This window comes from Poecile atricapillus, chromosome 3, assembly GCF_030490865.1.
Source record: "Poecile atricapillus isolate bPoeAtr1 chromosome 3, bPoeAtr1.hap1, whole genome shotgun sequence".
Lineage (NCBI taxonomy): Eukaryota > Metazoa > Chordata > Aves > Passeriformes > Paridae > Poecile > Poecile atricapillus.
In genome coordinates this window covers 33,027,317-33,052,691 of record NC_081251.1, presented here as the reverse complement: position 1 = coordinate 33,052,691, position 25,375 = coordinate 33,027,317, and the positions used below count along the sequence as shown (strand labels likewise).

The 25,375-nt window shown below is 39.7% G+C and overlaps 1 protein-coding gene across 6 annotated transcripts; it reads left to right on the top strand.

The window, feature by feature from the left end:
• Positions 1–377: 377 nt before the first annotated feature.
• Positions 378–24,281, top strand: HMGN3 (high mobility group nucleosomal binding domain 3). 6 transcript variants are annotated; one of them, XR_009277279.1, is made up of 7 exons: positions 610–1,095; positions 15,259–15,309; positions 19,341–19,370; positions 20,006–20,053; positions 22,351–22,464; positions 22,971–23,702; positions 24,121–24,281. XR_009277279.1 is itself a non-coding variant. In XM_058835920.1 (6 exons), exons 1-6 carry the CDS (start codon positions 583–585, stop codon positions 22,982–22,984), a joined length of 231 nt encoding a protein of 76 aa, XP_058691903.1. In that variant the 5' UTR covers positions 378–582; the 3' UTR covers positions 22,985–24,281. The 6 variants fall into 6 exon arrangements, 5 of the variants coding, with proteins under 5 accessions (XP_058691903.1, XP_058691902.1, XP_058691901.1 ...); XM_058835920.1 differs by lacking the exon at positions 610–1,095 and adding an exon at positions 378–597 and having other exon boundaries at positions 22,351–22,423; positions 22,971–24,281; XM_058835919.1 differs by lacking the exon at positions 610–1,095 and adding an exon at positions 378–597 and having other exon boundaries at positions 22,971–24,281.
• The last annotated feature ends 1,094 nt before the right edge of the window (positions 24,282–25,375 follow it).

Here is a 25,375-nt window from a genome sequence, read left to right as displayed (position 1 = left end):
ATGAATGGATTTACACGGCAAAACAAACCCCCGGTGGAAAAAGGCAGAACAGTAGCGATGTAGAAAAACTGGCGCTGATTTCAGTCGAGAAGGGGAAACCGGAACCCGGCGAGAGGAGAAAACGAAGGTAAATTTAAACAGGCTGAAATAATGCACCTGTACAAGGACCACTGCAGAGGTTTGCGAGCGGATGCTGTTCGCCGCTCACCGCACGCAACTTGCCCGACGCGCCCAGACCTTCGCCTGGTTCGCCTTCCCGACGGCTGATGGAGAATCCCGGGCCCGTGATTAGCGGCCGCCGCCGGGGCGGGGGGCGCGGCGCCGCCGGGGGAGCCAATGGAGAGCGGCGGCCGCCCCGCTCCGCCCGCCCCGTCGGCGAGGCGGGCGCTGGCGGCGGGGGCTGCCGGGGCGCCGGGGGCGGCGGGGCGGCGCGGCGGGCACCGGGCGCGGGCACAGCTGCGGGCACCAGCCACGCCGCTGTCGCCGCCGCTGCCGCCGCCACCGCCACCACCGGGCGGATCCCGCGCTTCTGCCGGAGCTTCTTTCGGTCGCTTTACTTTGGCGGCCCGGAGCAGGGACATTATGCCGAAGAGAAAGGTGAGGCGCCCCGGGTGTACGGCGGGTCCTGCCTCCCCGGGTGGGGTCGGGGGCCCGAGCGGCGGCCGCCGGGTGAAGCGCGCATCAGGGGCCGGGGGTGCCCGCTGCTCTCCTGGCGCTCTCCGGCCGCCGCTCCGTTCGCGCTGGGGTTCGCGGATGGCTCCCGAGCCCGGGCATTTTGCTGCCTGTTGCAAGCCCCCTCCACCCCGCCCCGCCGCTCCCCGCCGCCTGTTTACTTTGCCGGTGCCGCGCGGGGCGGTGTCGCCCCCTCCCCGGGGGGTGAAGTCGCTATCACAACTCCAGCCCCCACCTTCCTCCTCCTCCCCCTCCGCCGCCGGGGAGAAGCGCTGCAGCAGCTGCGGCTTCGCCCCTGGCCCCCGCGGGAGGAGTTTCCTGCTCGCAAACTCCGGCGCCGCGGCGGGGAGGAGGCAGCCCCCACCCGGGGCCGCCGGATCCCGCCGCCGCCGCTTCCCGCCGCGCCGGAGCGATGGCTCCGAGGTAAAAGGGAGGACGGGAGAGGCAAGCCATGTTTAAAACAAACTACACCCTTCTCCTCGCCTCCCGCGGCAGACCCGTATGTACCAACTCCGGTGCCCATCCAGGCAGGGCCCCCGGGGGCGGGGGGCGGCGCCTCCCGAGGGAGCGCCCGCGGCCGCCGCCGCGCCGGAGGAGCCGTGCGGGGCTGAGGGGCCCCGCCGCCGTCCCATCCCCGCTCTCCGGGCACCTCGGGGCGGGCAGCTCCTCCTCGGGAGGGAGCCGGCCGTGAGACCGCCTTCCCCCAGAGAATGAAACTTGGGCGGCCCCTGAGCGGCCGGGCTCGGTGCTGTGGGGGTTTTTCTGCGCCTCCCGTGCCCGCTGGAAGCGGAGCCGTGGCTGCGCGGCCGCCGGGAGCGCTCGGCGCTGGCAGAAGGCGGGCTGAGCCCGGAGGGTGGCAGCCGGCCCCCTCCCGCCCCTGCAGGGCCCCGGGGGTGGGCGGCCGAGGGAGGCCCTGCTGCTGGAGATCCTCGTCGAGAACTTGCCTGCCTTCCTAGGGTTCTCTTCCAGGCTGACAGAGTGTAACGAGAGACTCGACATTAGTACGTGCAATGACAAAAAATGATAGCTGCAGTCCTTTAATTTTAACTAGGTCAGCCAAGGCAAGGCAATTTGCGTTTTTCCCAAATGTCACCTGTGACCTCCTAATATACCATTTCTGGGCTGGGGCTGCAATCTGTTTTAATAAAGTTACAGGTAGATGGTGCCTTCCCGGTAGCTTGGTGTTTACTTATCCTTTGCTGGTTCCTTATGGGAAGTGTCAATATGTCAAATTGTCAAGTATGTTACCGAATTATTTAATTCATAGGTGAGGGCCTGATTCCACTTCTGAAAATGCATACAGCTGTGCAGTTGATAGGAATAACTGAGCTTGAAGTCAGTGAATGATGGGCCTTTTTCGCTGTTGCTTTTCTGTCAGTGCACCCTCATGTGCTTCTGTGCTTTTAGTGCTCTTGCTTGTTGCCAGGAGAAACTTGAAAATTATCTTGTGTACACAGGACCCCCCAGCTTTTGAAACCTTGTGAACTTCCTACCCTGTTTGCTTTGCTCTTCTGCATTCTTACACTACAGATGTTTCAGGCTGTCCTTCTTAAGTGCAGGTAGAGTTAAAGGTACTCCTCTAGGTTTTGTGGTCCGTTGTGAAATGGTTATTAAGGGAAACTACCTTTGAGTAGTAAGTCCATAAGAACATGTCTCACTTATAGAAGATTATTTTTAAAAAGTACTAAAAGCATTGCATATGGGATGAGAGCAATGGAGATGAATTTTAACAGCATAGTGAATTTTATTTTGGTTAGCACTGTATGGGTAAAGATTTGCATTTAAAGATTATATATGAAATGTGGGTTTTGGGAAGCACTGGTTCCAGGAAAAGTGTATGATTAATGGCTTTTCTTTTTAAGAGAAGTAGAATTGTAGTATTTTACAATAGTCAGTTTTGTTCCAGAATAACATCCATAGAGTGAGAAGTTGGTGGTGCAGAAGTAACTAAATAATTACATCAGACAGTTTTGACATGGAGATAAACCATCACATGCAATTAATAGTCAATTCTCTTAAAATTTCTAACTTATAAAAAGGCTTCTAACAGGGAAAATTTTGTAAGGAAGTAAACATCAAAAGTCAAAATGAGAAATTTTCACTGTTACAAGGGTAGGTAAATAATATTGCAGAAAGGGCTTAAATCCATCTGTGTCAATTTTTGTGTATCTGTAGTTATCTAAGCTGTCTGTTTGCTTTTCTTTTCATCTCTGATGTTTCTCATCTCTGTGTAAACTCAAGTCACTTTCTAAGTCCCTGGCTCTATGTTCATTATGAACAAAACACTGTAAGCTGCCTCCCCTTCTCTAGAGGGCTGTTGCATAGGATATTGGGATATTATTACTCAGTGCTTGAGGGTCACTTGAGAAAATTAAGAACTTACTCTGTGTTGAAATGGTGTTAAATACTGTGCTAAAGCAAAAAGGAGTTGAACTCTGGAGTGCTCATGTCACATTTCTGTACCCTTCATCTGTTGTAGTAACATGCTGTTGTGTGAACATGGCCTTTTCTCACGAAGAATGGCATGCCAGTGTGGGATAAACCAGAATGCTTGTTGTGGTATTGATAGAAAGAACGCCTTGAAGTGGGTTGGAGTGTTTTGCTTTTCATTTGTCTTTGTGGAATTAGCTCTTGGGTCATATTGACCAACTCTTTGACCTTGAAAGGTATCTCACTGTTATCCATAAAAGCATGAAGAACCATTCTGGACCAGATGACAAGGAGAATCGTGGTGTGGTCACATACAAGTGCAGAAGCATACATCAAGATGAATGACACTTGCCTTGTGAATGTTCATCATGTCTGAGGGATGCTAATAGGTTACGTGGTGACTTGTCCATATTGGATGGGGAACCTGTCATTTAGTTGGGATTGCACTCCAAAACGACCCAACTTGTTCTTTAATCTGAATCTATGCAATACCACCTGCCTCTCACTTGTTGTTTTGAAAACAGAGTTGAATCAGATGTGAGGACTAAGTGCAACATAAATAATCATTTTTTTATATATATAATTTAAATACATTGCCATCTTTGAATATTGTTATTGTTTCAGCGCAAATAAAAAAATATTGTGCTCTAATTAGCCATTTCAGTTGGTTATTTGCTGGCTCCTTTTAGTCAGGAATGTAGTTTCTGCAGTACAGTTGATGCTTTGAAGATATACTAGAGACCATCTGGGACAGGTTCCCATTCCACTATGCAAATTCACTTTCTTTAAAGTCAAAGGTACTTGGTTATATTCACTGCTGAAAAACAAACCCGCTGAGTATTTTGCTTGTAATGCTGCTTCTTTAGCAGATGTTGGAAGGGACCACCTTGTTGTCCTATCATAGTGCATTTAGTTACATGATCACACGATTTTTTGTGAGATGCTTACTGATTGTTTCACCAGCCAGGTGTCTAATCACTGTATTTTCTAACCTTTGGGATTAAATGCTTGTTCTTACAGGTACTGACCTAGAGCTTCTAAATTCTCCTTATGCTTTTTTTGTCTGGACCTAAACCTAGTTCTCTTTGTGAAATTCTTCTAAGATTTTATTTCTGAAGTGTCATGAATACTCGAAGAGACTATCTACCATATTCATCCACCAACAGGGGAAATGAGGCACAGAAGTAAATTGCTTAGTTGTTTGGAATGGTCCCTTTATCTTGAATTCTTAGGTTAAGAAGTCTGTCCTGATGTTTTATTCCCACTAATAAGCACCTCCTGCACTTTTGAGTGGCGCATTTGTTGTTACTTTGCCAAATTTGTCTTCTTGCTTTGTGCTGTGTGCATGGAAACTGAGAAACTTGCAATAGTAACCAGTTCTCTAAAATTTTGCTGGAGCAACTTGTTTGTGATCAGACAACTAATGGAGCTGAGGTCCTGCAGGTGACAGCTCTTTTTTGCTGTGTCTCTGAATAATCTTGCTGTTGCTCTTTGGTCTGTGGAATGAAGTCCAGATTTATGCAAAGCGTAGTAGCAGGTGAGTTTGTGCTCATGGTGCAGCAGTATGAAGTATACTCAAATTCTCTTCAGTTCCATTTCACATCCCTTTCCATGTCTTGATACTTCAGCTGTGATTCAGTCTGCATCAATGTGATATATGTAACATAGTGGTTTTTTTCAAAGGTTCTCTCCATTTTGAAGCTATTGGTGTGGAAAGAAGCTCCAGTGATGACGTGGGGACCTGCGTCTTCCCAATAAATTATTTCAACACTGGGATTGGAAGCTCTTTCTCTGTTGCAAAGCCACTCTTTAGTTTATCCTAGAGCACAAGGGACTCTCTGTTAGCAGTGAGACATAGAAATGAGGGAGGTTCTGTATTTCATTTCACAGTCTGTAGGTGATTATAGAATAGAAAGGAAAAGGGAGTCACTACCAGATCCAGATGTCTTGGCTGCTGCCCTCTCCCCACTCCTATTCTGTCCACTACTTTTTCCAGATTTTTACTTGGACTCACTCTGCCTTCATGCTGACTGGTTTCTTCTTTCTCCCAGTCCATGAGAATTAAAAGCAAAAGTCACAGCTCTGAAAAAGGTAGTTTTTCTTTTCACATTTTCTGGTAGGTCACTCCTAGACCATTCAGTAACTACTGGAAAACAGGCTAAGCAGCAGCAGCAGATGTCCTTCTTTGCATCTGTCACTGACAGACTTTGACAAATTTCTGTCTAATGTCTCAGCAGAGTCCTCAGGTAGACTTCTACCTTCAGCATGCCTTGCAGGGACAGGTAAAATTATTGCTGTGCAGAGATGCACTTTAAATTCAAGCAAGATAAACAGAACAGATGTGCCAGAGCATCTTAAAAGATTGCAGGAGCCTTCTAGTAAAAGGGAGAAGGATGTTTTGCCGCTAACAATTTTAGAAATTGGACTGGTTTTGTAACTATTGCAGAATTTTAAGCCTTGAGATGTTTCAAAGCAATTGAAAATTGCGTAGTTGGCCTGCTTCAAGAAGGCCAACAAAGTCAGTTGACCAGACTGGCTCAAAGGATCTACATCTTTCATAGAAAAATTAGGCAGAAAAGATCAAAAACTTTTATCTGCACATGAAATACTTGGATATAAAGCAAGTGTTCAGTGTTCAGTGTATAAAGCAGTGTTCAGTGGCAGTGAAGAACAAACGTGCTGGAGCAATGTTGCTATGCCACATTGCAGTAAATGAAGTTTACAGGGCTATTAGATACGTGCAGCAAATATTTGTTTATGTTTATTATTAGAGACTCTTTAACTTAGAGATAATTATGTCATTTTAGCTACTATTATTATTATTGTTGTTGTTATTGTGTTATAGAGATTAAAATATCATTGACCAAGGATTTAATGATCTAAAACATTTCTGTTAATTTTATACCAGTCTGTAAAGATCTGACTCATTTATTAGCATTTGATGGCAATGTATATGAATTTTCTTCTTAGAGTACACTAAAATACAATTGGACTTAATGAATAGGCAACCTAAAAAATTCCAAGGTTTTCACTGAATTGTCTATTAAAAATTATTCTTCATGCTTCTTTGGCACATTAAAGCATAGTAGTATCATCTTTGTAAGTCATCAACTCTGACTTCAAAATTGACTGGGTGCATGTACTCTTTCTATATATGGTAGTTCAACACTCAGATATAGGCAATGTTCTTTTGTACATACAATCCGTATTGTTAAGTTTAAAAAATAAAAAAGCTCTGTGTGTAAATGGAATGTAGTTATATATGTGAGTAGAATATACCTATGTGTTATTTAGTTTAAGGTAGCTTTTCATTTCTGCTACTTGGAGAACTTCACTTTCTCTGCTTTTTGTACCCAAACAGTAGCTGTGTATCGGAATGATGTGTTCCAAGGTGTATCATTCCTTTAGAGAAGTTGTATGAAATGAATTAGTCCCTCGTGAGGGGAAGAGGAGGGGCAGACACTGAGCTCAGTGGTGACAGTGACAGGACCTGAGGGAATGGCCTGAAGTTGTGTCGATGCAGGGGGTTAGGTTGGATATTAGAAAAAGATTCTTCTTCCAGAGGGTGGTTGGGCACTGGAACAGACTTCCCAGGGAAGTGGTCACAGCACTGAGCCTGACAGAGTTCAAGAAGCGTTTGGACAATGCTCTCAGTCACAGGGCATGACTCTTGGGCTGTCCTGTGCAGGGCCAGCAGTTGGACTTCCATGATCTTTGTGGGTCTCTTCCAACTCAGGATATTCTATAATACTATATTTTGCCTAGAGTGTAAGTAAACCAGATCCAGAGATTTTTCTTGGAAGCTAGCACTTGGTATGATCATCATGGACACCATTTATTTCCTGTTCCTTACCTGCACTTTGCTAGCACTGTGATTTATCCCATGGTCCAGTAGCCAAAAGGCTGCTTCAATATTCTCGAATTACCCTTCAGGCCATGACTCTTAGAGTTTGTCTGCTGAACAGGTTTGAACATGATTTGGAATTTTTTTTTTTAATTCTGGGTCATTTTACTGATCAAGCTTAGAGATGCTGCACAATGGCACAATGAATGTGTGGTAACCTCTTAGAAAGGAGTAGGCTGGGAATGAGCAGCTGGCTGTGTGCAAGAGAGAAGTAAGGTGCTCTTATACCAATTTTATTGTCAGCAAAATTGGCATTGTGTGACTTCACAGTTTGGACAGCAGTTCAACAGATACTTCAAGCTGGCATATACAGGCTGGAAGCAGAAATTCCAGATGCCCATCCCTGTTCTTGTTCTGATTTAACCTGTGGGATATCATATTTGTTTGAGGTAGTTTTCGGGTAGACCTGACTGCTGATCTAGTTTCCCATACCTTGACACAAAGAGTTAAGCTGGACTTGGCAGGAATGATTAGGTGGGAAGATTCTTAGCAGCAGCCAGGCATTCATCTTTGATTTGATTGTCCCTAACTCAGGGTTTCTAGAGGAATATTCTTTAATTCATTAGAGTAATCAGAACAACTCAGTACTCAAATTGTACCCTTGCAGCACCAGAGGGAGGAGGCATCAGGCTTGGCTTTTGTTTTGTGGGTTTTTACCCCCTTGGTGTCTTTGGAAGTTACCAGTTTTTGGAGCTACAGCTCCTGTCTTCCCATAGTAAAGAGTTGGTGTTCTTGGTAACGGTGAAAGCTGCAAATAAAAAATGCTATGTTCCCTAAGAATGTTGGAATCTATCTGCAGAAAAGAATTGTGGATATTCCCATCACTGCCAGCTTTGTTGGGACTGTTGGTATGTTTGCTCATCCCACATAGCTTTCTCCATTGACCTAGTGCTACCTGAGTCAGTAGTAGCTTGCATTATTGAAAATGAAGATCTAAGGACATTTTTACCTCTGCAGTGTTTTGCTCCTCTCAAGCAGAGTTGTGTCAGTGGTCTAGTTGTAGAAAGAAATCATCCTTTACCTCTGCTGCATAATTTCCTTATCCCACCTGTGCCCACTCGGAGACATTTTAATTTTTTTTTTGTCTTGAAGCCGCACTTTGGTTGCCTGTGAAGCTCTTCATTCTGGCTGTTGTAGAGCAATATTCCTTTGAACCACAGCTATAATTATTACTGGGAGAGATGGGTGTATCTAAGGCTTTGTACCAGTTGTGGTTTTGGTACCTGCTATCATCACCTCAGAGGTTTGATGTTCTGTACTAGCAGTTAGTTGAAACAACAACTAAAACGGTTCTTTTTCTGGATTATTGTGGGTTTTGTCACTGTAATCTGTGATGTCCTCTGGCAGAAGAGGAATTAAACACCTCTTTTCAGTCCTTCACAATATTTTTGTTTGTCAGCGGTGGTTATTTTAGGGAATCAGTTGTTATTGAAAGTAGTTATCTAAATGTGATTTCTATTTTTAGATTTTTTTTTTTTCAGAAGTACTATGTGTTAGGTTTACTTTGCAAATCTGATCAGTTCTATTTAAATAAAAATTTTGGAACATAATCTTGAAGGTTTTAAAAATTGCCTCTATATGTAGACTTGGACGAGTTCAGCAGATGCATCTCATTGCAGAACTGTCATCAGATTTGAAAGTTAAAGAAGTAATATTAGGGACTGGATTTTATCAGTTACATTTTTTGAATCTGCCTTTTTATTTTATGGTGGCAGTAAAATGGTTAAGCAAATATAGGGACGAAGAATATACTCACTACCTAGCTGAATTTTCACATCTGGTGTTCAGGGGAAGCTGAACAATTTCAAATGCTCGGTGCTCTCTGCTCCGATGGCTGATCTGTATTTTTCAAAATGGAACTGATTACTTCACTGTCTTAAAAGGGAACTGTCTGTCTAATTTTAAATTACAATTCTATATTTTTTTTAAGTCTGAGCCTCTAAAAACTGCTTTTACTTTTTTACTTTGCCATAGGTAGATGTCATGTTCAAAAACTGACTACAGGGAAGGGAAACTTGAAAGGAAAAATAGAAGCCAAACCAGTTATGAGATTTTTTAAAAAATATCCTATCAAATATAAATGCATTTTCAATTATATTTGTCAATCTTTAGCCTTTTTTCAGTGGGAATAGTAAAACTTCCATCTACAATGAAGGAATTTCCTCTTCTGGAAAAGCACTTATTCTGTCTGGTTTTAGTTATCAGGAAATACCCCAGTTCTAAGTTGATTTGCTGTCTTGTCTGGAAGAGCATAAAGCTCACAGAAGTCACCTGTCTTAAGAATTAAGGAATTTAATAAAATGCATGTTCTGCACCTACTGATTTTATTTATGACTTTTGGTGTTCTTATTTTCTTGTATATTTTTTGAAAATGCATCACATGTCAACAAGTCACTCTGGCTTGAATCTTTAAGCAAGAGTGGAAACCTTGATCAGGAAGTGTTTTCCCTGATTTTTCCCAATTAATATGTAATTAGCATATTAATACAAGGTATAATAATGCTTGTCTTTAAACTTTTAAGTACCATTCATCTTTCCAGAGCTTTATGATCTTGACGTTCTCCCCCAAGGAATTAGAAAATTAGGTATTCTGCTCTTAACAGATATAAAATGGAGGGATTGAAATTATAAGAATAAAATGTTATAATATTGTAATAATTATTAACAAAAATATTAAAAGTTATGTACTTAAAGAAGAAATACTTAAACAGCATGGGGTTTTGTGTAGTTGGTTTTGTTTGTTTTGAGGGTTTTTTGGTGAAGGACTTATTTACATGTATTTATAAGAAAACCCAACCTCATTTTTTGAAAGAGATCAAGACAGATATAATTTTGGATAAGTATTTAAAAAATCCAGCCTGCCACTAAACAGTTTTATGCTGTATTTCCCTTGTGGTTCTAGCAGAATTTTTTTTTTTTTTTTGATTAGCAGAATGCATAGTTTTTTCCTCATCCAGGATCAGACTCTTGGTAGAAAAAAAGAAATGAAGCTGTGTAGTAGGAAGAATACCTGTTTTCTTAAAGCATTTATTAGAGGGAATTAATTTTACTTGCAAAGCTAATTCACACTGGCTTGGCAGTGAGCACTGTTCTATCCATTGAAAACAGATCAAAGAACTAGTTGTAAACAAAGGTTAATGATAAGATGCTGGAGAAGCTAAATGAGGAAACAATAGTTAGAAGGGTATTGCAGGAGTTGGTTGGTGTTAAATTAGTCAACATGTAGTCTTCATTAATCTAACCAAGAAATAAATAGCATTTTAATTACATTTATGAAGTAGCTCAAAATTCAGAGCTGCTCTGAAGATAAATAATTAGAAGATATAGCATGTATGGGGAAACCATTCATGGCATTGAATGTAGTATAATGCATAGTTCTAGTCAAAAAGAAATGAGGGCTAGAAAATTTTAGGGAAAGAGTGCAATAAAGCCTGAAAAAGACTGTGGTCTTGATATGTCTGCTTCTCTTGCAATGCTTTTTTTTTTTTTTTTTTTTTTTTTTTTTCCTCTCCCCAAGGTTTTACCTTATTTTGGTTGGTGAAAAAAATCGTAGGAGGAATGACCGAAAACGTTACATCATGGAAATTGCAGCTGCAGGAGTGAGCCAGGAAAACTACAGGCAAATCCCCTTGCAGGCAGTGTATCAAGATGTGGCTGAACCAAATAGCTTGCAAAGAAGGGAGGAAACGCTATTCAGAATGCTCATGCGCTAGGACAGTTAAGGCTTTCTGCCTTTCTAATTTCTAACTTCTTAATGTGGTAGTTAGAATGAAATTTGCATCTGCTTTTTTTTGTTTGTTTTGTTTTCATGTGGGTATGAAAGGACTAATTTCTCTCCCATCAGAGCCAAGGTGTTGAGTTTCAGCTTGTAATAAAATCCTTCAGAGAATGAACCATCTATTTAATTTTATACCTACCTTCTACTGACTGTTACTTCTCACATACTTGTATTCTCATTTTTTAGGCTTTTTAATAGACTTCTTTATAATAAAGGCATTCATGACAGTGCAAACAAAATATTTATCCAGGAGCTGGACATGGCAAGTTCAAATGTGTATCTTTGGATCTCTCAAAAGACGTTATTGGCTTCACTGATTTGGGTTATTGTACTCCCATTATATACTGCTTATATTTCAGGGTTTTGATTTTAAAAAATGAAGCTTTATGTTTCTTTTGTGGTGCATCTCTGCACTACAGAGCAAATACCCTTGCCTTAAGAACAGTAAAAACAGGAAATTGACCTGTATTTTCTATTAAATTTTTTACTTAAAACAGTTGTCTAGTTTTCTGTTTTCAACCTAACAGTTCTGTAACGATGTTGGCATTGCAGATACTACATTATTGCTTTGGTGTGTGGAAACACTGGTTCTTATGTATGCTTCACAGCTGGTGAAAGGGATGTGTATACAAATAAGTTCAATGTTAATATTCCTTCAGGAGTTTTTCAACAGTCTCTACCATCTATTAATATTCCTTTGTTTTTTCCAATCCACTCAGTCATTTTCTGGGTTGCTCTTAAAAATAGCTGGGGTAAAAGCAAGTGAAAAAAAAAAAAAGCCAATTGCTGATAGACAATCTTATAGTTTGAAAGTTATGCAGCTGTGAGAGTTCTTGACTTAAGCTACAGCTTAAGTTGCAATCTTATTGCCAGTATTTTGTGCTAATTGAGATGTGACAAAATGTGTGGTCATCTGAACCTAAATCGTGCTAGTAGTTCAAATGTCAAAAGCATATTTAAAGATAGCCGGTCATCTTCTTTCCTGGTGTGTACCACTTTGAGACAAAACAAAATAAAAGAGCACTGTTATCTGTGTCTTTATTTGCTTTATTTTTATGCTTTGTCTCTTGTAGGCATCCATACAGTATCACGAACAGCAGGTTTATAGGGACTACTTTATAAATATAATGCAGGCATATATGATGGAGTACAGCTGAAGAATTACTGAGGCTGGAGTACTGCCCATGTTGAGTGATTCAGTGCTTGTATTGGTTTTTGATTTTGCAGTGTGGGTATCCCTGCTCCTGACTGCTTTACGATGTACAGCACAGTATTCAGGGTGCATTTTAATGTGGCTGGGGTGTCATGTGAAATACGGTGAGCCATCACATTAGGTCATGGGGAAAAATGTGCCAAGGGGAGGGGTTGCTTAGTACATTTTGTTGCTTTGAAACCAGAGGTTCTTCAGTAGTTTGTCACTAGGACAAAAAATGGGGGAAGGGCTCCTGTGGAAGAGTTAAGGGCAAAGGCTTTAAGGTTTTCGTGGTATCTGCATAAAAGTCCTGTGACTCCAGATAGTAGTGCAGACAGTCTCTGCTCGTGGCATGCCAAGTTCTTTGGGAACTATGCTTGGCACAAATTCATTTGTGAATAAATCTCTCTTTTCCCCAGGGAGAGGAGAAAGTATTGCAAAAACTGGTATGAAGAACCACATCGGTTGGGACTTATCAGGACTCATAGAGGGGAAAATAAGTTTCTGTTCCTCTTTTAACAAATACATTGTAGCCATATCTCATAGATATATATTTCTTTGGTGTGTCTGTCAGCTGCAATAGATGGACAGAGTAGATGGAGTCACAGGCTGCCTGCAGCTGCCCTGTGCTGCTGCATTCTTGTCTGTTGTATTGACTCAATTGTTTGTGCAGCTGTGCAGTAAAATGATTCTGCTGGAGCAGGAAAGACTATATATTTATAATTTGTCTATATATTATAATATTTATGCATTTGTTTAAGCAGGAGGCTATTTTTCAGCTGGATCAATTACCTTGCTCATGGCATGGCCTCCCACACAGCTGTGCCAGTGTACTGGGGAGCCAAGGCTGGGAGGATGAGCCCAGCCACCAAATGCCTGGACTTGCAGAGAGGAGGAAGCGGGTCTGAAATGGAAATGAGAGCATGTCAGAACCCCTTGCTGCTTATTCACACCTCTGAAATTATTATTATTCTCCATGTCCCTCCATGGAGAAAAGTTACTTGGCCTTCAGAATTGCTGTTGGATTTTCTAACTTGAGAGGGAATGCTGGGCTAATTAATTATCTAACTTAATTGAAGTATGTTGTGTAATATATCACAGTAGTTAGTATACAGAGGTTGTGGTTGCGCTAAGAGTCTTTTAATATGATTTTTTTCCCCCCTGTGGTTAGCCTCATGAACGTTTTTTTTAATCTGTTGTCTAGAGGTGGTATTGGCATCTAAAATCAGACTGCCCTGTCTGTCAGAAATGTGGGAGACTTCTCTTTCCTAAGTGCTAAAGAGAATGGGGTAAATGTGTGTTAACTGTGCAGTATTGCAGGTGGAGAGTTAGCTCTTGTGCAATTCCTGCAAGGCTACTAGCATGTGGCAGTGCCATCTTGGGATAAATCAGCCCTCTCTCAGAGCTCTATGATTTCTAGAAGTGAAGCAGGCTGGTTGTGGAGTGTCAGTCAACTTAGTTTAGCTTAAGATGAGATTTTTAGCTTGGCTTCCAAAGGAAATGGATCATGCTGTCTTTCTGTCCCTGACCCAGTAAATCTAAAGTCTCTTGACCACTGTGAGGAAAAGATTATAAAATCTCAGAGAACTTCCATATAAATAGGTCCTGCCCAGGACAGGAAGGATGCTATTTGAGCTCCCTCTTGGGGAAAGGGTGCAGCACAAGTTTGTTAGAATTGAGGAAATTCATATGGGAGCAACAGATCTTATGAACTCATGGACATCAGGAAAGCTATACCCAGAGCATATCTTGTATTGTGAGTCGAAGAGGAAAGTTGTAGGACACAGGACTTTGTTACTGACAAGAATGACGGGATAACTTGTTTTTGTTTTCTTTCTGACTTCTGATGCTTCCAGCACCACAACATCAAGCTCTAGTAACTCCTTGGTAACCAAACTGAAAGACTTTTAGAAATGCAGACCTGAAACGATCCTGCAGGTGACTGGTGAGGCTGCAGTTGCACAGGGAACAGTCAGGCTCCATTTTGGATGCCTGCCTGTTGCTATTCTGAGTTGCTCTGCGCTGTGCGATGCTGCTTAACTTCCTGCTGTTTTCAAGCTACTTACATGATCAGTCCTCGGCTTTTTTTTTTTTTTAAAGCAGCTGCTCTTGTGGCATGCCTCCTTTCTGTCGGGAGAGTGCACAGTAACAAAGCCACGTTTTATTCCCTGGTGGGGGGTGTCTTTCTGTGAGTATGTTAGAGCCCAGTGCCAGGAGAAGGCACTGGTCAAGTGCTGCAAACTAGTCGGTCATTTTCTCTGCTCCAAACCACAGCTCTCTAACTCAGAGACATTTTGTGTCAAAATCTGTGAGGAAGTTTGAGTTAAGATTGAAGTGGAAAGAAAAGGGAAAAGATAACTAGCCTACTTCCTTACTGATTGTAAAACAAAACAATAACCAAATTGCTTTCTCTGCTGCCTGTAGAATGCCTTTTTGAAATATGCTATTCTTGTAGTTCTCCTCTAACTGCTGCTGCTCGTTCTTTATCCAGGAATTGCTTGCTCCTACCTGGGAAACACAAATGTTTGCAAAATATGAAGGAACACATCTTGGGCTGTAAACAAAAGAGAAGCTTGATTTCACCTGCCCCGCCTCCTTTAATTTAACCAACCTTTTTCTAGTACCTCTGCAAGATTAGTTTTACAATGTTTGAGTTGCTACTTTGTTCTTAAGAAGATACATATTTGTCCCAAGCTTTCCTGTCAATGTTTCAGTGTTTTACTGATTATGTTCTTCTGATGGAGGAGGTGAGATAGGATGTAAGGATACTTTTAAAACTTCCAGTTGAGTGAGGCTGAGAAAAAAGGAGTAAAGGAGGTAAAGAAATCATAATGTCAGTAATGCTGTGTTTTTTTGGTTCATCTCATAACAGGTTAAGTTTGTGTTTGGGAAAAAGAATGTGTTAAATTTCTTGGAAATTTCAAAAGCTTTCATAGAGCAAACCTCAAATTTCCAGTTCCTACTGTTGTGCTACCAACAGCTGATTAGATGGAGCTTCCACTGGAGCCTGTGGATGCTTTAGTTAATCGGCTAGAGGGACTCTGAGGCGTGATGTGTGATACATGTATGTACCTGGTGCTCAGTCCTTGGGTTCTTGGTTGGTTTTGGTAAAGAGACTGGTTTGAGTACAATGCTGCTTGTACATACTAATGCAGATTTGTCAGGCTGCTTTAAGTTGTTGCAAAGGAAAGAGCAGTCAGTCTTCACCATAATCTTTGTTTTGCTGTTGTCTGCATGCATTTAAGTCTGTAATAAAAACACTGATTTAATATTTTCTTTCAGTCTCCAGAGGGTGCTGAAGGCAAGGATGCAGCAAAAGTAACTAAACAAGAGGCAAGTATATATATATTTAATTTGTTTTGGCATGTAATTATTTATTTGGAGATTTGCAGTCATGTATATCAGAAGATTATGAATTTCTCTGGCATTTCTGATGAGTTGTTTTCAGTGGGAGTCAAGACGGTAAACCGCATTTGTACCTTATCTGTCTTGATTTCATCTTGGTGTACTGAGGATTTATATGACTTATTAGTACACCAAATAAATTTGAGAACGTTTTAGAGCTTTCATAGACAAACTCTGATGGATCTTGTGGTAATAGTGTAGTATGTTACTGCCTGGAACTGTTGCTCTGTCTCTAGTGGGTTGGGAGAAGAGGGTTAATGCACACACCTCAGCCAGTCTACTTCAAAACTATTCTTAGCTTAAATGACTGATGGGAGGGTGTCTTGAATTAAGATACCAGACTAAACTGGAGCAGCTGACACATTTGTGTGTTTTCTTTGACTGGATTTGTTTAAAGGCCACAGTACATTTTGTTAGAGAAGGCAAGAAGACAGCTGGTGATATCTTGGTATCTACAATAAAGTTTGCTAGTTTATTTTTCACAGCCCTTAATGTGAATTTAAAAAACAGGTAGAGAATTAGGAGAATTTGTTTTAGATTGCCTTCTTTTGTGGCAGACAAATTTAAATTTAAATCAGGACCTTGAGAAGAATGGAATCTTTGTGAATCTTGGCGTATATCTTATCAAGAAAATAGCAAGTAAACTATTGGCATGTGCTATAATTTACTTCCATGTAAAGAGCAGTTTTTCATAAGGTTCCCCAAGCACTGAAGATCTTTCTAAGAATTTCTAATGTATAAAGTTATGAGAAGAGAATGGAGGAGTGGAAGTTAGTTTTCTTAAAGGAGGAGATTATCAGTGGAGTACTGGAATTTTTTTTTTGGCTTTTGCTGCTGAATATATTTGTTAATGATCTCTAGGACAAAAAGTACTAAAGAAATTACAAAGTTTGCTGAAGCTTACAAAAATTGTCAAAGTAGTCAGAAGTGAGAGAGGCTGAGAAGGCTGTTATATAACTGATAAATAACCAAGTGATAAAATATTAAAAAAAATTCAATATGGAGAAATGCAAATTAATGCACAGGGGGAGAGGAAGACCCAGTGGTGGTCACCAAGCTGTTAATCAGGGGAGAGATTGTAAAATCACAGTGAATAGTTACTAGGAAATGTCAGTAGTTCTAAACAGAAAGTAACTAGAACATAGGAAAAAATGCTAGAGGACAGAGTAAGCAACACAAGTGTATCACAAGATTAATTTGTTGTGCTCTCAGATATGGGAGTACTAAATGAAACTCTCCTGATAGAGACCATGATAGAATTAAAAGGATACCAAGTACAGTGAGACAAATAGAGGATGTAGAGCAGTTTTAAAAAAAAGGTAAGCAACCCAAACTAAAAAAATCAAACACAGGTTTTCTAGGATTCTTCATCTTTTATATAATGAAGTTGCGATAAAATAATTAGTAACATGAAGAAAGGCAGTTAGGGAATTACTCTTCATGAAAGCTGTAAACTAGAGGAATCTAATGAAAGTAAGAGGTAAGAAGTTAAAAGGAGAGACAGCAGAGGGGAAAGGTTTTGCTTTTTATTTTCCACATAGTACGTAATCCCATTATGGAACTCATTGACATAGGATGTTATGGAAACTGAAAGTGTAAATGAGTACTATGTTATTAAAGATTTGTCTAGAAAATAACCCTTGGGGCCTGTTTAAACACTTGATATGTATGTGACATCCAGGTTGGAAAGCTGGCAACTTCAGATTTCCAGAAGCTGGTGCAATAGGAGAAGGCACAGAATTGTTCTGTCTGCTCCTTTTCATAGACTCTTTCCATAGATGTTTGCTGCTGGGCCAGTGTCAAGCAGACTCTCGGGTGAACTGCTAATTTCTGGGTTAATACAGCTATTTGGAGGGGACAAAGGATCCCAAAGCGCATGAAACTGTAACCTTTGCTGACTTGGCTCTAGTTCCCTCCTTATAATCAGGTAACACAAAAATACAAACTCCAAATGAGAATTAAAATTACTTAGCTGTCAAGCATTTTTGAAGAACTTACAGTTTATGCTGACTTTCTTATGGCAAACAAATTATGGAACAGGGGGTAGGGAAGAGAATTATAACTTATCTAAATCAACGTATTATCCTTTAAAAAGTAGATGCTAGCAAAATATTTCAGTTCCTAAATGTTAAAGGGATAGAAATAATTGGTTAAGAAAGCAGATTTGTAGAAAATAATACCTTGAGTTAGAGGTTCTGTGATTTCCAGACCAACTGAAATGCTTAGTTTATTGTGTTGTAAAATAATGCTAGGCTGCTTCTTAAGCTGTTGGTACACTAAATTGCCAAGAAAAGAGAGGTTTACCTTTTTGCTGTTAGTGATGCGTAAATATTTCATAGCTGAAAATATCTTTAGGTTGTTTTTTTTTTATTTCTATTTTGCATGATGCAGATTTGAACTATTTGCTACTGCTTTCCACTAAGAATTCTTGAATGGCTCCAATGAACACAAATTACAGCATTCTTCAGATATTAACAAGAGCTTTTTCCTGTTGCAGGATGTGCAGAGCCATATTTTTTCAGCTCAACTTAAATTAATATGTAATTAGAAGAGTTTTTGATTCTCTTTTTAAGCTGAGTTCTGTTTGATATTTGTTGCAGTTTAGTTCTCCTTTTGTTTTGGCCACAGGTGTAATTCTAGTGTTATGACATAGACCAGATTTTAGCTCAGTTTATTAACCATGCTGTGTATTCTGTTTTAATTAACACAAAAATATTGTGAATGAACTAACAAGCTAACAAGTATTTTTAAGACTTTAGTAATAAATTTATGACAAAGAGCAGGATGAAATAAAATTTAATAGGGAAAGTGTGTTGAAGTGATAAAGCAAGCTGGAGAGAAGCAGAATATCTGGTTCAAGTCTTTCCTTTTGAGATTTGTGTTTAAATAGAAGAAATAATTTCTGTCTCTCATCCTGCAGCTGTCTTTGTGCACCTGGACTCTCAGAGCGAGTGTATGGGGAACTGAGGAAGTGGAAGGACTTAGTTTCATATTTTGAAGTTTTAGCACACTGATATCCTCTAGAGAAGGATGTTAACTTAATTCAGCTGTTAATCAGATGGTATTTGTGCCCACTACTACATGTAACATCTGCTAGATTCTAAAACATCATTCTAAGTGTGTTTGAAAAAGGTTCAGTCCTTTGCACAGGTAGTCAAGCTTACTGGGTTTGTGAACCTTTCATAGAGCAGGAAGGGACTCAAAGTATTTGTAAAAAGTGTGTGTGTGAGGTATTTAACTTTAAAGTGTGTGGAAATTTTGATGCCTTAGGATTTTAGCTTTTATATTTTTCATGTATTTGTAATCTTGCAATTCTTTATATGGAGTATAACTCTAAACTCCATATCTAATAATATGGGAAAGCTACTGCTTTCCCATTTTGGTCAGACAAAACAATTCCTCTCTAGGCCTGGAAATCAAGGACACCTCACTGTCTCAGGCCCCAAGAAATGTAAACAAAAGTGAGTTAGGAAGGACCAAATTGGGGTAAATTACTTCATCACCTGAAGCTGTAATTGTAAGGTTAAACCTCAATATGCAAATGGGCCAGGCTTATAAAAGTATGAAAACCTCTGACCTGTGGTCCATTTTAGCTGTAGCCGCTGGGGGGGCTTTTTCTGCCTAAAATATCCCTGAAGGCCTTCAATAACTATAACCACTTTTTGTTCCCTTAATTTTGTCTGACCTCTGTTTTTAGGTAGTCCCAAGAAGGCATCAGTTTAGATGGTATAATTCCTGAACAACTTTATTTCTAACTTTCACATCAAACTGTCCCTTTAAAATTTTGAGTGTCCAAGGTGAGGGAGATGTGAATTGTGTTTGGCAGTAGACACATATTTTGGTAGATGCATATTTTATGCTGTTCTATGAAAATACTGATACTATGTTGTTTTGGATACTTTTTTCTGTAAGCCTGTAAAAACGTTCTTTTATTTTTATTTTTTTTTTTCTCCCTGTAGCCCACAAGACGATCAGCAAGACTGTCAGCTGTAAGTATGTATAGTGCCTCCTGGTATATTCTTTTCTAAGCACATATGGTTTCTCAGACCAAACAAGTTTTTCACATTTTGCTTGATTCAATTTTTATTCTTGCCGAGGGGTATTTAAGAACTCTAGCAATGAAGTTATCTTTGGTTTCAGGTTTTCAGGTTGCAAAAGATATATTTCCCCACTTCAGTGCAAAACTGTGTGTTAGGTGCAGTATTGACTTTGTTTCATTTTGCAGGCTGATGTTAATTGTGGAAACGCAGCTACTTCTCTGGAAAGAAGGAGCTATGTTTCAAAAACTTCATTTGATGCCACTGTTAGTACTTGGTTTTAGTTCCTCTTCTCTGTTAGAATATAGCTGATGGGGTTTTTCTTAATAGTTACAAATAGTAGTATCTCTGTGTTTTACTTGTAGAATGCCCCAAAATTACTTTCACTTCTAGATGAGTGAACTAATGCAAACAGGTGTGTACAGAGGTGAGGTGCATTTGTGCAGTAAGGCTTTTCAGACTCTCTCTAGATGCATACTATTGAGCAGGAAGTAAGGGAAGGTGTGGGGTGGGGGGAAGCAGGGTGTGGAGGAGGCTGGCTTCTGGTGCTGTGTCTAACATGTTGTGCAACAAAAAATGTTTTATAGAAACCTGCTCCACCAAAACCTGAACCCAAACCAAGGAAAACAACAAAGGTAAATACTCTTTCTTTTTAGTTACCATCATTTTAGCCAATAGTAAGCAAGCATACTCCTTCTTTATGTTGCAAAGTGTTCAGTTCACAGCATTTTTTTTTTGAGGCATGGTCTTCCCTGCCCTCTGCAGCTCCCTGCCCCCCCCTCCCTGGAAAAAAAACACAAATTAGATCATTCTTTTCTTTCTGTTCCACCCCTTCCTGGCCTCATTACTGGCCCAAAGAAAATGTCTTGCCTGTTTGATATGCAGACCATGTTAGTTTGTAGTGAATTGCTAGTTTAAAAAGAATTTTTACCTTTACTGCACCTTTCCTGAAAAGTACAGGCTTGGCTGAGTAAACTCTGAGACCTAGCAATTTCTACAAAAGCATTTGAGGTTACTCTGTATCATTCCGTTTCCTTGTCTAGAGGTGCAGTACTTCATTTTGTACTGAGAAACTCTTATCTGTTCTTGAAGCCTGGCTGTTGCTGAGAATGCACAATTATAATTAAAGGTGAAATTAAATATATTTAAATAGAATGGTTTGGGTTTTCTGGGCCAGTTACAGTCAAATTAAAATCTTATTAGTGTTTGAAATACCTTTTCAGGATTTTTGCATATAAATAATGTACTTCAGAAACTGTAGATTTATTTGTGCCTAAGGGAAATGTTGAATAAGAGCAATTGCTTTATTGGGAAAAAAAAGCCCCCATGCTGGACATTGAGTCTAGCACTTCTCACACTTCCATTTTTCAAGTCCTTTTATTATCATCTCAGTTGAGCAAGTGCCAGGATACCAAGTCCACATGTGAAAGTAAAACTCTGACTTTAAACACTGTGTGATTTATCATATAAAATTACTAATAGTCTTGCTGAGTCCATCCTGCTCCTCTCTTAAAAAGAGTATTAATAAAGAAGGGAATGCGGTAGCTTCTGTAGCTTAACCTACCTGTGGGATGAGCTCAGTGTCACAGACCCAGTCTAAGTTGCATGAAAGACATTTGAAGCTTATTTTGGGTGACTCAAATCCTTCATCATATTACTGTAAGTAAGTAACATTTTAATACAGTAATCTTTTTATTCCAAACCCTAACTGGATCACATTTGTAAGGAATATATTAATCTTGCTCTCCTCAACAGAAAACAGCAAGTGTGTACTCTGAACTTACTAGTAAACAGTGAAAGATGGTACAGATTGGAGTTAATTTTTATTGTTAGAATCTTGCATGTTATGAATTTACTAAGTCAACTCCTTAGTTTGTTCTTTTGTAGGTGAAGAGTTATAATTATGCTCTACCACCTGTAAGCTTCCAAATTAAGCTCCTATGTAACATTGAAGCTGAGGGGTGGAAGGAGTAATTCAGGCTGCCCTGGAACTTGGAATTACTGCTGCTCTCTCCTCACTGTCCCACTCCTGTATGGGGATGTAGTGAATGAAGGAAGGCAGACCTTCATATTGCTGTTTGCACCTATTATTGCCATTTTGCATAGAGAATGATTGTGTGAAAGATATCCAGTGTTTATCAGAGCTACTTGAAATACTAATGTAAAATAATAAATGCAATACCATTACAATTTTTTTTTCTCATTGCACTTTAAATACCTAACCTATGTCTTTGCTAACCTCTAGATCACAAGCATAAATAAGTACATACAGAAGGATTTATAAAAAATAGTAGACTTCAACACAGGAATTAAGAGCAAATCTCAAAATAAAACTGTGGCTGTTAGAATTTATCAGAAGGAACTATTCTCTACTCTGTGTTGCTGCAGATGGACTTTTATCAGTTTGCCTCCCTAGTGTGTTGGCTGGTTTGTTCATTGACATAGAATGACTATCACAGATGTTATCAAAGTAACAAAAGGACAGTCAGCAAAAAAGCTTAATTTTTAAAATCAAATTTAATATTTTATGTTAATTGAAAATGTAGTGCTGTAGTTACAGAAAGAGTGTAGTGTTTGTGTTTGGCTGAATAAGCTTTCAGTGTACTGTGATTGGATTTGTTCACACAGATATCCTATATATACCTCATTGGACAGCTCTACCAAAGTAGTCTGATGTGATTTTGTATCCCTGAAAAAATTAGCAGAAAAACTGTAAAAGCAAACACCACCATTTTCTAGAAATGTTGAGTCTCTGTGTAACTTATGTGAGTTTACAGTTCCCAGGCAGCCTTTAGATGGTTTTCTGTTTCAGTCCAGCACGTGAAGCTTGCCAAGACTTGCTGTTTAGTTCATGTGAAAGTTGTTTTGATAAAGATGCAGGCTTCTGGCTACTCATACAACGTCTATGGCCATGTTTTTAATCTTCTGTCAGAAGGAACCTGGAACAAAGGCCAGCAAAGGTGCTAAAGGGAAGAAGGATGAAAAGCAAGAAGCTGCAAAGGAAGGTACTACACCATCTGAAAATGGTGAAAATAAAGCTGAAGAGGTACTTTCCACACATACCTCCTGCTGATTGAATCAGTGTTTCTTAATTATTCAGCCTTTCAGACATTGTTAGCATGTTCATAATGTTTCTTTTTATTGCCCATAATGTTATTGCAGATTCGCATCTCGCTCAACTGTTAGTGTTTCAACATCCAGAGGTGCCCCACCCAGCACACTGTCAGTAAAAGGGCAGATTGAAACAGTGAAAGTTAAGGGTGCGGTAGAGCATTCAGCATGTGTGCAGTGAATAGAAACAGTTGGTAGTGTGGTGCTTTTCAGTGTGAACATGGAAGCTGACAGGTAAGGCTTGTATTGCTTTTGAAAAGCTGGGACCGATGAGTTGAGAAAAGTGTGTGACTGTGCCTGTTCCTGTTGCATAGATGTACTATGGACACAGGTTTGGAGCTGTTGCAAGTAAGAAATCAAAGGAGTAAGGATAGCTTGGGAATTTAGGTACCTAATAGCATTTCACTATAGTAATTTAATTTCTTTCTTTCTTCTCCACAGGCTCAGAAAACTGAATCTGTAGGTGACAAGAATGAATGAAATACCATGAAAATTTTGAGTTGATTTTATGTACCTCTTGGACAACTTTTAAAAGATATTTTTATCAAGTATTTTGTAAATGCTAATTTTTTTAGGACTATGATAGTTGACATATTAAACTGTATATGAACATTTCCCCTCTCATAACAGTGCTTTTAGAAATTCCCATTGTTGCCAAGTAATATAAATATCAACTTAATATTGCAAGGTATGTGTAAAATTGGATCAGCATTCCATACACTTGCTTTAAAGAATTATGTCTTGTGCATATGGTGATGTTTTTACTGTGTGTATTTGAATTTTTCATGCAGTTTTTCTAGAGCAATAATCAGTGGTGCTTTTGTACTTAGGTTTTATGTGATTTTAATGAAACATGGATAGATGTGGCCACCTGCTGACAATTTTGGGTTCTTTTAATGGATTAAAATAAAAGGTCTCCTTGCCTGCAAAACTAAAGACTCCTAATGTTTTCTCTAAATCTGAGGAATGCCTTACTCACATCTTTGACTGTTACAAGGAAGACTAAATGATTTAGTAACAGTTGTTTTGCATGCGGTGTTTGCTTTTTTTTGCTGATGTCTGATTAAAAACCACCCACACAGGAGCAGCAAACTGGGATTTTCAGGGCCTACAATTTAAGGGATTTACAGATAAATTCTTCATAGATACATTCATCAGATACACTGTCACAGGGTGAGTAGAGTTGCCATACTCTGACAGGATATTGTGTCTTCAATGAGCTATCAGTACGGAACAAATTGCTTGATTGATAGAGATATACAGTAATTTAGAAGTAGCTTTGTTTCTCCACAGTCTTTTCATTAATGTGCACTGTAATCTATGGAAGCCTTTCTTTCTATCTGTAGACTCAAATTTAATATAAATAGTAATTACTGTTCTGCTTCAGCTGCGGACAGTTGTTAATACATTGAAATCGCTGTTAAACAGTGCTATATATTTGGTACCTGGTGGAAGTGGAACAATGGAAGTTGGTTTTTGAGGTGATTGTGGTGATGTGGTAGATTAGCTAATGATTTTTTAGTGTCGACGTTTCAACTCTGCAGCTCATTCTAAGTACCTTTTATGATTTTTCTCCTTCTCTTTTCCGTAGGGGTCCTGGTGTTTCTGTTGTTACTTCTGGGATGGGAGGGGTGAAAGAAAAGATGTTCCCTGTTCTTCAATAGCATTTATTTGTATTGCTCAAGTGGTAGCCGTTATGTCTGAGGATACCTTTTGCTTGTTTAAGTCAATAAATAAATGACTGTTGCCTGACCTTCTTCTTTGGGAAAAAGTCTCTAGTTGCCTTTTTTAATTAAAACCAAAAAGAAGCCAAGCATATCTACACTCAAAAATTGATGCTTGATTGCCAAAACTCTCTCTGCTAGCTAGAATAGGAGTTAAGACCTGCATTGATATAAATGTCACTTACACTTTTTTTGATAGGCTTGCTACACCCACAGAAGAGGAGGCTGTTCTCTGCAACATGAACTTAGTTTTGTTAGAAATTTTATACCAGTGCTCTGCTTTTGATGATGGAAAGCAGAGAGCTATAACAGAAACTGCAGACAATGAGAAGGGAAGTCATTAATGTTACCCAGTGATATATGTTTGGAATTCTGCACACTACTTCTGATTTGCTTTCTGATGCACCCTGTTGAAAGTCTATTAGAAACTATGGTTGTGGGAAGTTGAACCGTCTGAACTCCTTCACAGAATTATCAAAGTGCTATATGTAAGCATTTTTTCAATTTGAGTTTCTTGTTCCTCTGTGTGTGTGTATATATACTCTGATCATTTTGTGTGGATCACCAAGAGTTTAGTTGCTTAAATCCTGTCTAGACACTTGAAGCTCTTGAAATGACCCTTTAAACTTAGATTTTAACTTAGGCGTGAACATCAGAAAACACTTCTCTGGACAGGCTTATTTAAGGAGAGCTCTTTTAATAAATGGCTAAAAGGTGTGCAACAGTTGGGTCCTTGAACTAATTGCACAATATCTTGACCTAGTAATTTTGGCACAAAATTCTTCTGTTGTCTCAACCGGATTAGGAGATTCAGCTCAGTGCCAGAATTCCATTGGAAGCGTTTAACAAAAGATCCACTTGGCTAAAGTGCAGTGAAACACACTTGCCTGCTGATTCACTTAACATTTCTGATTTTTAAAAAGTGTTTTGTAAATGTCATTCTTACCTATATTTTTTCTCTACGTGTCAAATTCTCAGAGAAATTTTCAAGGCACTGTATCAAGTTCTAGAACATGTTTTTAAAATTAGAATGGTCACACATTCAGACATATGTAGCAAGAGTCTTCGTGGGCAGGTGGTGATCTGCAGAGCACCTTCAGGAAGTATGTAAGTATTTTAGTT

Excerpts from the sequence above, each read along its gene's own strand:
- HMGN3 (XM_058835915.1), top strand. The coding sequence starts at position 754 with ATGGCTCCCGAGCCCGGGCATTTTGCTGCCTGTTGCAAGCCCCCTCCA. Across the intron at positions 15,310-19,340 it reads CAAAAGTAACTAAACAAGAG|CCCACAAGACGATCAGCAAG; the intron begins GCAAGTATATAT and ends TTCTCCCTGTAG. Across the intron at positions 20,054-22,350 it reads AACCAAGGAAAACAACAAAG|AAGGAACCTGGAACAAAGGC; the intron begins GTAAATACTCTT and ends ATCTTCTGTCAG.